At 38.4% G+C, this 14,341-nt stretch overlaps 2 protein-coding genes across 3 annotated transcripts in view; both read left to right on the forward strand.

The window, feature by feature from the left end:
• The first annotated feature begins 31 nt into the window (after positions 1 to 31).
• The window catches only part of LOC140155143 (calcium/calmodulin-dependent protein kinase kinase 1-like), a 122,221-nt gene continuing 107,911 nt past the window's right edge, over positions 32 to 14,341 (forward strand). The window contains exon 1 of one of the 2 annotated variants that reach the window (XM_072177868.1): positions 32 to 101. The gene's annotated coding sequence lies outside the window, so the exon portion shown is untranslated. Of the gene's footprint in view, positions 197 to 14,341 lie in introns of both variants that reach the window. The other variant, XM_072177867.1, reaches the window with a different exon arrangement.
• Positions 4,536 to 5,063, forward strand: LOC140154411 (uncharacterized). The gene has a single exon (XM_072176979.1). It carries the CDS (start codon positions 4,536 to 4,538, stop codon positions 5,061 to 5,063), a length of 528 nt encoding a protein of 175 aa, XP_072033080.1.

Genomic DNA, 14,341 nt, shown 5'->3' on the forward strand with positions numbered 1-14,341 from the left:
ACACGTAATTTTTAATTCATGAGTCGGCGATTACATAGGCTGTGAGTAAAGACTAAGTCGCGAAAACACCAAGTAATCAAAGGCTAGACGTCTTGGAGAAAGTGAGTGAAAGTGACTGTAAATAAATGTGTTTTCATGGGATTTTAAGCTGTTTTGAAATATCAAACAATCAGAAAGCTTGAGTACAGTAGCTAAGGTAAGCAGTGATTTATATGGCATTTTCAGTGTTGGAAGCGGGAATATTCAATATGTTGAATAAAAATCACGATGAAGCTTTTTGAATTTCGAGGCAAGTCAACAAGCAGTCATGACAGTGCATGAGTAGAGAGGGGCTAGATTACACGTAAACAAAATTTTGATTCATCTTTGAGATGGACTGTATCATAGGCGTATCTATTTATTTATTGCTTTGAAGGTGAACATGATTATTTTGCTCAGTGTCATAGCTCAGTATTAGGGCATGGTGATTTAAAATCACTGAGAAGTAAGCAAGATCATGCAAAAGATTTTTTAGTCTTATCTGCTCATGCATGATCTTGCTAAATATATCCAGGGTCGCGCGTTTTAAGGTCGCCTCCTTTCGCGTTTAATACATGGTGATTTTTGCATTCGCGACATGATTTTACCTTTACAAATTCATATTTGCTGAAGTATACCCCCCCCGGGGGGGGTTCTTCGAAAAATTTTGTACGGGGGTGTGCCACGCAGACTTTCGGATGCTGACTTTCTCTATACCTACTTTTTGCTGTTTTTGCTACCCATCAGTATACCAATTTTCAAGAAAAAGCACCCAAAAAGCACCCAAATTTGCCATAATTAGGCGCTTTAATGGCATTGTTGCCCAAATGCGCCCAATTGGGCGCATTGGTATCCACTGAAAACCCACCCATCGATATACCAAAATCGCTGAAAAGGTACCCCAAAACCGTGGCACACCCCCGTATACCTTCAACCAGGAAGAAACCCCCGGGATACCCCCTATGGTAGTAAAAGTATACATTTTCTGAAAGGAAATTGCCCAAGGAATCCAAATATGCACTCAGAATTGACACTAGGTGTAAGATAAAAAGGTAACATTGACTGAAATGTGAATTTTTATATATTTTTAGTCATTCAATGTTTTTTACAATAACATTTTCTGTGGTAACCCTATAGCAAAAATAATGCTATTTTCTTGCAGAGTAGGCCTACACTTAGGCCCTTACAACAATATCAAATTGCATGGGGTTCATGATTCACCCAAAATAAATATTTCCATCCCAATTTGGTGCAAATTTATAATCGGAAATTTAATCTTTTCACAGATTCCATGTATGTAAGTGTCTTTAGTTGCCCATTATCACCCCAAAAACCTATCTATTTATATCAGACTAACTAAACACATTCCAGCATGCTTTTGTGGCAGGAAGAATCACTGAAACAAGTCATCATAATTTACTTAAAAAACATTAACGTACCTGATAAACAACTTGCGTTTACCGAGTAATTAAATATGTCGATGGGAATGCATCTTAAAGATAGTACATGAAATTTATCTATGTCCCATGAAAACAGGCTGATTCTTTCAAACATTACATAGACTGTAAAAAGTATTTAAAGAGTGCAATTGCACACATTTACATCCACATAGTCCATGCAGGTTGTGTCCGATAACATGTTTTGATGCCAAAATATGATACACAGTCTTTACGTATGACAGCATCAATTGGCTTTAGGATTGGCTTTGTAGTGATCTGGATTGCCTGAATGTTGTGCAGATTGTACATTTTAGTAGTATCCATTGATGACCTTAGTTCCTGGAGGATACTGATCTTGATGTCCAAATTCATCTTCATTTTCATGGATTTTCCGATTTATTGGATGCAAAAAGGTCTTTAGCATCATGCTGACATTAATTGACTTAAAATAAAAAAAAAAGTGCACTCTTAATTACTGGAAGGTATATAGGCCCAACAGTTAACATTATTTGGCTTTTTAAAATAAAATAAATCAATGGACATGAAATTGAAATATTATTTTAAAAATAATTATTTTCCTACCGATTTGCAAGTTAATAATTGTCACAAAATCACTATGTTATTATTATTTTCTTTATTATCACCAGGTTTGTCCATACTATACATTCATTTACCTACTTTTCAATCATAAAACAATAAAGTAGAATATGTTAGCTTTCTTTTGGTACCAAATTTATAGCCATACACAAAGATTTGACAAAAATATCATCGTTTCTGCAAAAATTGTACTAAAAATGTCAATTTCCCATATAGTTTGTACAGGCGGCGCCGCCTCCGCCGGCGCCGCCTCCGCCTCCACCCCTGTACTTCAAGCTACAAAAAGGTATATCTTTACTTCTGGATGGACTATGGCAATGCCACTTTGCACAAATATGGCATAATAACACAGCTTTCAAATGAGACCACATGGATTGGTCTAGCTTTTGTAATTATGAAAATATATGAGATTAACTGCAGCTTGATACCAAAAAGCGTAACATCTCCACCCTTTTTGGGTGGCGAGTTTAAAACGTGTGACCCCAGTTGTACATGTGTAATAACTATAGGTATGACTAGTTCACCACGTAAACTTGTATGGCTCAAAATTCGGACCGCTCGCCATTAAGTTTACTGCTTTCTGTGTTTTGAAATTTGTTGACGTTTTAATGATCCCCGATTCCCGGTCGATTATTTTAGCTGTGTCACGTCACATGCATGACGCTAGCGCTAGTGGGCACCAGCCAAACTTCAGAAGAAAAAAAATCACGATCGCCGATAACGATGTGATATGGGACTTACATAGGATTACACAGAGATATTTCTTGCCAAAATTAGACCATTTCTAGGTAGCTTGGCCCTACTTTGTCTGCGTTAAATAAAAAAGGACAGTCTTAAGTAAGTAAATGTGCAACGCTTTTGATGTTTTGGGAGACTGGGAGGGATCAGAACAAAAAAATGATGGAGCCTATTCTTGACTGTGTAATATTCCTTCAACCAGCTGCCTATACAAATGACTTCGTACCCATGCTGTGCATAAGCAGTATACAAAGACAGTGTACATGGATATCCATGGAGGAGCTGTCAAAAATTACATATTTCAAAACCAGGATAACTGCGCCCATTATGAAAATTTACACAAACCCATCATTTTCAAAATACACTGAAACCCTATATTCCATTTTTGAAAAATATGATCCCTAATGTTTACTTACTTTTGTTCAGCAAAAACCAAATTCCAGTTTGTCAAATTCATGTCTCAGAATGTTTATATTTTGTAGACTGATAAATGTTTCCATATATATTGCACCCAAGTGTCAGTGCTAAACCCCTCATGTGGAGCAAATGATATTACAAGAAGTCAATTTGACCAACCACATTATAGATTAGGCTGTTCTTCCCCACCCATTAAATGATGTTTTGAAGCATGACCAAGCAACACCTTTAATCTACTCAATCTAATCTACGTGTTGAATGAACAGTATCAGTCGGTATTTACCAAAGAAGATACATCACACATACCAAAGGAAACCACAAATTGCTATCCACCAATGCCCAATATAATGTTCACTACTGAAGGCATAGAAAACCCGCTGCGGGAAGTAACCCCAGCCCAAGCTTCACGGCCAGACATTATCCCGATCCGCATCATGAAAGAGGCAGCCCAGCAGATCGCACCAGTCCTGCAGGTCATATTTACCCAATCATACCAAACTGGCAACCTACCGCATGAAGATTGGCTCTCTGCGAATGTGGTCGCTATTTTCAAGAAGGGCAATCGTATTGTACCAGCTAACTATCGCCCAGTATCGTTGACTTGCGTGATTACAAAGTTAATGGAACATATCATCTTCCATGCCATAATGGACCACATAGACTCACACAACCTGCTCCAAAACTACCAACATGGATTTAGGCAGAAGCATTCAACGGAGTCCCAGTTGATAGTCACCATGGAGGAGATAGCGAGGGCGTTGGATAATCACCATCAAATCGATATGCTGATACTCGATTTTTCCAAGGCCTTCGATACTGTGCCCCATCAGCGACTCCTTGGAAAGATTGACCACTACGGAATCCGCGACAACACCAAGAAATGGATAACAACCTGGCTCACTACAAGATCACAACGAGTTGTTGTAGATGGAGAGGCATCCGAGTCCATCCACGTTCAATCTGGAGTGCCGCAAGGCACAGTCTTGGGGCCCTTGATGTTTCTCTTATACATAAATGACATCGGGAAGAATATCAACTCATCCATCAAGCTCTTCGCTGATGACTGTCTGCTCTTTCGAAAGATCAATACAGTAGAAGATACCAGAGTGTTACAAAATGACCTAAGCAACCTATGCAACTGGACTGAGAAGTGGCAGATGCTCTTTAATGCGAAAAAATGTCACACCATGCGCATACATAGGAAGAAGCAGCCTATCATCTCTAATTACACCATGGGAGAAGAAGTACTCACCACAGTTTCAAGTCAAAGCATACCTAGGAGTGGAGATCCATGAGAAACTCAGCTGGAAACCACACATAAAGGCAATGACAGCAAAAGCCAACAGAACCCTTGGTTTCATCAGACGAAATCTGGGCAGATGTTCTTCCTCCATCAAGCAACAAGCATACACAACTTTAGTCAGATCGCAGCTTGAATATGGGGCAACAATTTGGGATCCTTACCGGCAGAACCAGATCGACAGCATTGAGAAAATTCAAAGGAGGGCAGTACGCTTCATAACTGGCAATTATCAAAGGGAAGCAAGCGTCACAGCTATGAGACTTGACATTGGACTACCAACCCTTGAGGATCGGCGTAAACAATCACGCCTGGTGACAATGTACAAGATCCTCAACCATCAGGTAGCTGTTCCCCTTCCTGACTACATCACGCCTAAAGGAAGAGCAACCAGAAGTCAACACCAACACAGATTCACTAGACTGAGCACATCTACAGATTCATACAAGTACAGTTTCTTCCCCCGGACCATGAAAGATTGGGACGAGCTTCCTCACAGCACCATAGAGCTGCCCACCTTGGAGCAGTTCAAGGAAGCCGTCAGCACCGAGTAGTTGGCATCACTGTTTTTACTTGCACCTTGACTGTACATATTTGGCACATGCACGAGCCGTCCATCGTCGGCAGCACCCTCGTCTAGATGCTGAAAAGGCTTTGACGAGTAACCAAGTAGAAGTAGAAGTAGAAGGCCAGATGACAGCATGTCATGTTTTAATTGGCCAACACCAAACATGTGATACACATGGCAGACCTAAGCCAAGCTCTTTCAGTGAGTATGAAATCTCTGTTACCAGTGTATTGAAAAGCACATGTTCGGTGAAGTGCATCAAAGAAATAAATTGTTTTTTAAAGACTTGATACAGACTATTAGGCAACATGCTGTACATAAAGGCCTACAGGCTGTAGTTTGCCAAATGAAAATGGTGGCAAGTTTGATCAGAAGAATTTATGTTGTGGAATTAAAACATTTATACATCATTTTTGGCAACAAATTTCAACCAAATTGTTATTTTAAAAGGATATTCTTACAGAAGGACTTCTCCTTATCAAGTTTAGCAACAAAATACATTGGTGAGTAAGTAACTTGTTGTAAAAAAACCTGCTGCACATGGCCATGTCATGGAAATCATGATTTCCTAATTTCCATGTGGATTGTTAATTGATACCATTTTCCGCGTATACCAGCTGCCGTGCGGTAACAGTCTTATACGATGGACAGATAGTATCAGTTTGTGAATGAGGACATCGTATTAAGTTCCTTGTACTAAGGTATGACAGGGAAACCTCAGTTTTAAACACATTTGCTAGTCAGCCAAAATGGCCTAAACCGGCAATACAAATTTACATTGAAATTTAAAAGAACCACTTGCTCAAGGAAACCTTCATAAATATGTTGTCTATACTTCACTTGACCCAAATATGATTTTTTTTGGTGGTGAGAGACTCGCACATGGAATTTCAGAGGGATTTCTTTGACTAGATGTAACTTTGCTACGGAAAGTGCTATGACAAAAAGTTTTTCAGTGTTGGCTTTCTTTACTCAAAGGCTTTAATTTGATATAAAATGATGCAGTTTGATGGCAAATTTGAATTCACCTGGCATACCTAGTAACTACAAATTTCGAACGTTTGAGGACTTGTTCTCAAGTTGTAGAAGGTGCCATAGGTGTCTTCAGTGTTAATTATTTTCATTATAAATGTCATAAAATATTAATATTGACAATAATTAACAACCTGTTTCACCTCTCCATATACATTGCTCACCTGTGTTTTCATATCATATTTTGTGGTTACAAATGTGTAATTTGCAATCATTTTTGGAGCAACGATTTCTTCGTACCGTCGGCTAAGTGTGTATGTGAATGCACATTAAACGTATACAAACACATACTCGGCACCAGTCAGAGCCGGGAGTTTCAATTATTGGAACTGAAATATATCTGAATTGCGCAAAGAATCTTATAGATTAATTTCTCACTTCAGATATCAACCTAAAATTAATTTCCGAAGAGTAGTCTAATCACTCTCTATGCAGGTTACCGAGTGGCAAGCAGGTAATTAAGGCGTCTATTTACCGAGCGGTCATGAAGGCGTTGTTGTTGGTGGCTGCATACATCGAATGTATGGAGCCAGTTTTATAAACCATAAAGGCCCGTCCAATTGTCAAAAGCCATAACTCACACATACATGTACAATGGGTGTAGCCGTGTAGGCGTTGGCTGCGCTTCTGGCCAGGAGGATACGATCCGCGAGAGCCTTGCCTTGGCCTGGCCATGCAGTGCTGTGCATGCCCATGAGCTTGCCTTGGGGTGTCATCGTGAGAATTCTCTTCTAATCCTAGCTCTCCCAAAACGTTCCTACATGTATATAAATTTGGGAATATTATACATGTAATAGGCCTAAGCTCAATTGGCATTGTTCCAGTTTTTGAGAGCAGCACTCTGATCTCTTGAAATAGCAGGGAAATATTTTAAATAATTAATTTATGAAATCATGTTTTTTTAAACAATTTTTATTCTAGTAAAACATTTTAAATAATGTTTTGTTCGCACAAAAAACAATTTTCCCGATAGGTAAGATAATAAGCTGAAAAATGGCTAAGGAAAACATGAAAACGTTAAAAAATATGAAACATTTGCATCATATATATTGAGAACAATTCAAGAGGTTTGCAAATATGGTTTCCCAAAAATATGGCATTTGTGATGGGAAGGAATAAGAGCAATTTTTGCACACTGGGAGGCACGGAGGGGGAAGCAATTTGTGGCATGCCCGTTTCGAAATTTTACCCATCCCGGGGCTCATAATTTTTGCACATAAAGTGTTCCCTTTTCCAAACCATGACAAAATTAAACACACTGGAAAAGCAGGCAGGGCATAAAAAGCCAGGGATGTGGGAATGATAAACTTTCCCAGAAAATCTTGATATTTTTGTAGCCAATAGAAATAATGTGCCCCTAGTCATGTTAGACTTAGACCAACTGTTTGAACTCACAGAAAATTTCAAACATTTGCTCAACTTGACTTGTTAGTTCCCAAATCACAGTAAGGCAAAATTATATCTTTTACATGTATGGCTTGAAAACTGAAAATAATTTATCCAATAATAATGTAAATTGTTAGCTTTGCCATTGACTGTGTATCCTTGAAATTATAATATAAGCCATGTTTAATTACAAGTATAGAAACTGAATATAATTAAAGAGGCCATTCTATTCAATCTATTGTTTGCAACATAATTTTCTGTGGCTAGTCAATGTAGGTCACATTTTATATTTTTGCACAAAATTGTTTTCAAATGTGTGACCATATTTTTGATCTCATATTTTGAAGTGTACAGACATCTCCTGCTTCCAGAAAAATACAGCACAAAAGGTGTTTTTTTTTTGGGGGGGGATGTCTTGTTTTGCCAAATGAAACAAATCCAAATTTAGTTCCAAAAGTCAAATTTCAATATAATTATTTGCAATTACCGGTACTGGTACCGTTACTACCGTATTTACAAATTTTGAAGTCACAAGATTCTAAGACTTGGCACAAGTCTAAGTAAGCATTCAAAATCTTGATTATTAGCTAAGAGTTGGCTCATAATTTTAATATTTTATGGTATTTTTGATAAATTTGATTATGAAAAGATGTGTTTTCCATACATTAGGATGCATTTATAACTGGATTGCAACTGGAAAATATGTAGTCTAAAGTTGTATAGTCTTTGGGCTTGATTGTCACAGTCTTTTAATTTCTTATAAGTAAAAAAAACAACCTTAAAATGCATGCTTCTGGCCCTTTAATATTTTTTAAAAATTTATATTAAAATTTCACTTTCATTGCCAGTTCCAACTAACTAAAAGAAAAAGGATTTGTTTCATTCAGCAAATCAGGATAACTTAAATTTTAAAAAATGTACCGTATTCGTTCCAATAAGCGCCCATGCCCCAATAAGCGCCCACCCAGGGTATTTTCAATTTGCTTAAGGGTACCCTTAATTAATGTTGAAGTGGATAGACGTTGATACAGTGAAATAGCTGGATTAGAAGTCCTGTACACTTGCAATACATTTTCTGCATCAGAAAAACTACTAGAACGTCGCAGGACCCTTTTATAACATACATAGATTCGTCTCTAATAAACAGGTTCCCATTTTTGCATGAGGTCCCCTTCTCGTTAGGCTACTCTCCTTTTTCCTTGAGTGTTTTTGCCACTCACCACTAGCTTGTTTATGTCAAGGTGAAGGTCATGGGTAAGCCACTTAGAGCAGTCCTTGGAAATGATACTGGAGAAAATAGGACAAGTTCATGGTCTCATTTCATGGTCATATGCAGTTTACATAATGTTGACCTAGATAACCTGCATCCACCCAATAATATGTAGGCGTACATCATCTACATGTCTTAGACAGGATTCGAAGGTTTGGGTGTGTAATAAAATTCAACAAACTGGGTGTGTAAATTTAAGATTTGTGTACAAAGTATAGGCCATGTGGGCAAAAACTGGGTGTGTATATAAACAAATTTGGGTGTGTAAAACACTCCCTACACGGCTGGCTGTCTAAGCCTTTGCCTACATGATACTTGTTCTAGTACATTTTGTGTCAACAACAGATGGTTGCTTGATGCAGCACTTTTCAACTCATGGGAATGGAAAAATGCTGTGCATTAATTTTAAAATGTTCACATCTACAGTGTGCATATCCACACAACCAGGGGTAGCACTAGAACTAAACATTCCAGTGTCTGCAGGGACCCCCGAACTTGCAGAAAATTAAAAAGTAGGGGGTCCGGAGTAGAGTTTGGTGAGTCCCGAGTTGCACAAATGCAGCATAAATAGTATGTCTGCAATAGCGCTAGATTGAAAAAACTGGGGGTCTGCAGGGACCCCAGAACTTGCAGAAAATTTAAAAACAGGGGGTCCGAACTCTATTTTGGTGGGTCCGGGACCCCAAAAAGCAACCTAGTGCTACCCATGCACACAACATGCTACATTGTATAGCATGAAAGTTCAATGGTAATATTTCCATATGGAAAGAAAGTCTTGATCTCAATACAAAAATAATTTACCTCCGTAATTTTCAGGTTTTGCTACTACAGCCTTCCTCACCACATTGATTTGGATATAAATCTTGGATAGGGAGCCCAATATTTATAAAAGCCATCCACATAGATTGGCAACAGCTGAAAATTATGGAGGTAAAAATATATTTGTATAGAGATCAAGAGTTGTACAAAATGTGAAATTCAGGAAGCTCATTCCAGGGAAACTTCAGCATTTACAGTGATAGAATTTTGTTTCACCTTCAGCATTCTACGGGAATTTTATATTCTCCCTTTTATGCACAGTTTACACGAGGACTCTATTGCTGGAAATTTATTTCCAGCAAGGGAAAGTCCTCCTGTATATTGGTAATTTTGCCAGGCAATACCCCTGGACCTCTGACCTTTCATAGTTTCCACAAAATAGAACCGGCTATTTTTTCAAGACACTACTACTCTCCCGAGAGTTTCTCTCGAATGTTGATGGCTTTTGCACACTTTTGTTATGCGTTTACCTGGTTATGGTTTTATAGGTCACATAGGGGGGCCCAGATATAGTTGATTCAGATCATATTGCTGGAAACAAATGTCCCCATGTAAATTGCATGGCCAGGGCAAGTCATCCATCAAAATCAAATTTATGGTTATTATATAGGCAAGGGTAAAGTCCTCATGTAAATAGGCCTTTACTCTTTGTGTATAGGCTCGAGGATCTCTACAAGAATGGATTCTCATTGAAATTCTGAGCCTGTAATTTTGCATTTATCTAGACCTTTTGTCCCTTCTGTCTATGAAATTGAGATCTGACTACCCTTTTGATTTTAATGTTTCATTCACAAGAAGACGGCCATCAGACTGATCTGTTTCTACTGGGACCCTAGATTGGGACTGTCACTGTCACAGCATATTAGATGGGGCCTACCATTTATCACTTGTCATCTGCTTGCTCAGTAGAAACATAGACTGTAAAAAGAAACATACCATAAAACAAATTTGTAAGTTGGTCGGTAATGACCCGTTAGGAATGTTGAAGACCACACACACAAAATGAACATCCCGTCCCCCACCCCAACACACACACACACACACACACAAATTGTTTGACACATTCCCCTTACACGAACACACAGACTTGCATTTTCATGAGCATAATGAATGTTGAGTTTTGTCCCTAGGGGTATTGTTATATTATGCAGGATGTACATTTTGATATCCTTCGGATCATGACGCCCAGACAGCAAGCACTTTCTTTGACTACCTCCCCTTCCCCCCCCCCCCCCCCCCATTTCATGCCTTCCTGTCAGATTTTGGCCTTCTAGTTGATGTCCAGTAGCGTACTGATTACCCCCTCCCCCAACTCAAAATATTGCAATCAATATTAACCAAAACTTGCAGTCATCATCATCATCATCATCATCTGTCGGCGGAGGAGGAGGCGACTACAAGCTTTCTCCAACTGTTGCGATCTTGGGCAAGCTTGGGCAAACTTGCAGTATGCATCATTTAATGAAAAACCCACCTACATGTAGTACCTGGGGTCCAAAATATAGCAAAATTAATAGCATTTCTCCCATTTATTTTTTGAGGTGGAGTCGGGGGGAGGGGACAACTCGGCAAGGAAAAATAAGTGTGCACACGGCTATTGGAATTTTGGATTCTTCATTACAAAACCATTACACAAAGATGTATAATTTCTAACATACAATTATTACAGTTCTAAGCCGTACTGTATCTTTGCAGAACCAACCAACCCATACTAGTGCTCGGTCTTACTACAATCCTGATGTCGTGAGTGATCTTAATCAGCTTGGTACTATGAGACCTACAATCCCCGAAATATGTCTTGAAACATTAAAGTGTCTTTAGGGGAAAATTAGTCCCCCCACTCCCCCGTGCAATGTTGAAACGTGCAAATGTGTTCAGCGTGTCTCCAAAGTGTCGCAACATTGAATGATGGGGGTGGGGAAGGAAAAAGTGTTAATTGATGGCCCAGCTTTCTTCTAATTCCAAATATTGAACATTTTTATCCACATTAAATATACACTTTGGATTTCATTCAAGATGCCTAAAGCGTTTCAACGACATTTTTCGGGTATTGTCTGAGGCAAACGCTAAAATTAACATCTGATTTTAATCTTTTGGCTATAACTTTAAAACTACTTGATAGAATCACTCCAAATTTTCAATGAATATTAGTTAGCGCATAAGCTATGATGTGGGTATAAAATAAAACAACTAATTGTATCAATTTTGACTATATCGCCCTGCACTACAAGCAGCTTGCACCCATCACCTGTGTATGTCTACAATCATAGATTGAATACAATAGCGCTCTTTTCAAACATATTAATCTTACAGATGTGAGTGATCAGCATGATATAGTTCAATGCATAGGTACCGCGTGAAAATTTTTCCATGACTATTCATTAATAGATAGGCTATGATGTGGGCACAAAATAAAACAACTCATCTTTTATTTAGGTAGTGGTCAAATAATTCTTTTGTACTCCATCCATTTGCATATCTTCTGGAGCGTGCCTATAGAGGAGATGATTTGAACTAATGACCTTATGTGCAAGCACTCTATAAGTAAAATACTTATGAAACGTATGAAACTTGAACGGGTGGGGGGTGTGTGTGTGGGGGTTATCTTACAATTGCTATAGTGCCCATATTCATGACCTTTAAAGATGTCCGGATCTATGTTTGTCTTTATTACAATTTAAAACAAAAACAATCAATTATCATGCCATAGATAAATTAGGGTTTTAAAACTTATTTTCGTGTTTCATAATGTCAATTGTCATGAATACAGAAGAATAGTTTATCTTACAATTGCTATAGTGCCCATATTCATAACCTTTAAAGATGTCCGGATCTTTTTGTGTCTTTATTACAATTTAAAAAAAATCAATTATCATGCCATAGATAAATTTGTAGTTACTTTAATATTCTATGCACTAGATAATGATGTTACCTTTTAATGCTGTAGGTTAATTATTTTTAAAACAGACTGCCACTCGATCCATAGCTATTAACAAATTCACACAATCAATACACGCCCCAAGGCCATACTTACCGGCCAGTCGGCCGGATAAAACGAAGACTCCGGGTCTGATGACATAAAGATGTCAAATACATTTCCGAGTCACTATTGCATTAGAATATTACTAGTAAATATTGAGCATTATTGATGAAGAAAGAGAAGGGTTTAGTTGGCTAATAGGCTGTTATGGCATGCATTCTAAGTCACAGAATTCCTAGAGTTTAAACATAAAGGCATGTAAGTTGATGCCCATTATGGGGACATTTTGTAATCTTTGCCAAATTATTAGCTATTTTTGTGGTACTAGTTTTTGTGGGTATCTACATGTACAATGAGGCAAAAACAATAACACCCTCTAAAAATAGTCCCTCTTAAATGCAACTACAGTCTACACATGCCCAGAATCTGTGATGCAATGTATCATGAGCATCACCCATTTCTGTTGTGTTTGTGTTCGGTTTGTTTATCAACGTGTTTATACTGAACACCTTGCATCGTTGCGCTTCTATTTAAGTCACTGTCAAGTGGGTTATTTCTATTGCTCTATCTGCAAAAGGTGGGTAGCCATTGACTTCCTGTGCATTTAGTGGGGAGACAAGATGTGCATGAAAACATTTTTGGTGACTTTCAACTTCAAGCTACAAAAGTTTGGATCACACAAGCCGTATAAATTGTATTTGTAGCATAACACATCCAGTTTAAGTGACTTCCAGATCCAGTGTAGTAAATTGTCACCCATACTGTTTTTACTGGGAACGTTACTGTGTATTGCCCGCTATTAACCACCTCAAAAGGTTGTTGACGGTGAGGTTACCCAGGGGCGTAGACAGCTTTCTTGATAAGGGGGGGAAAAATAAAATTTTGGGGGCACAGGCGAAAAAAATTGCAGTTGCATCATACAATACATAGAGACTGTATGTCTTCGAGCTTCCCGAAAAGGGCCTTATTGGGATGATGTGCGGAAAAATGTTGTATTTTACACTATTTTGGCCCTGAATTTTGCTAGTCTTTTCCTTTGCCCTCCTGATTTTCTCTTTCATTTTTTGTCAGAGGGGCACTTTTTCTTTCATTTTTTTGTCGGGGGGGGGGGCACTTGCCCACCTGCTGTCTACGCTACTGGGTTACTCCACATTACCGGGTATTGAGCTGACCATTATAGGGCGACGTAAGGGCGTTTCACCTTGCTTCACCCGTCAACCCTTTGCCCAGTTTACAGAAACATAGATTTTCCCAATAATTTCCAAAATCCTTCAGTGTAATTTATTGTGGTTTGGGTTTTGTATCATTTGCACATTAAGATGTCAATGGCTCATCACCATAATAATTTGTCCTCACCACACAGATCCTGGAGCTCAAGTATCTGTGTCCTCGCATACATTGTACATTGCAACGGGATGTGTAAATGCTATTCAAGTCATTTCATGTTTTATGCGTACACACATGTCCACAATCGAAGATGTTTCATGTTTTTAATTTTGCAATCACATTCACTCACATTCTATTGTCAGACAATGTTCGGCATGAATTGTACTTTATTATCTTGTCAGAAGCAATAATGATTAAAATAAATCCGCTGAAAGTGCAATGAAATTACAGTCAGTTCATTGTGAATGGCAAATAGGATTGTAAGGCTTGTCTGGATGAGTTTAAAAATAAATATGTAAGCATGTGTGGCTACTTGTGAGATGTGTTCTGATGTCTGATATGTTGCCTACATTGTACTCCACCACTTGATCACCACGCATTGGGCAATTTC

This window comes from Amphiura filiformis, chromosome 6 (genome assembly GCF_039555335.1).
Source record: "Amphiura filiformis chromosome 6, Afil_fr2py, whole genome shotgun sequence".
In the NCBI taxonomy this organism is placed as follows: domain Eukaryota; kingdom Metazoa; phylum Echinodermata; class Ophiuroidea; order Amphilepidida; family Amphiuridae; genus Amphiura; species Amphiura filiformis.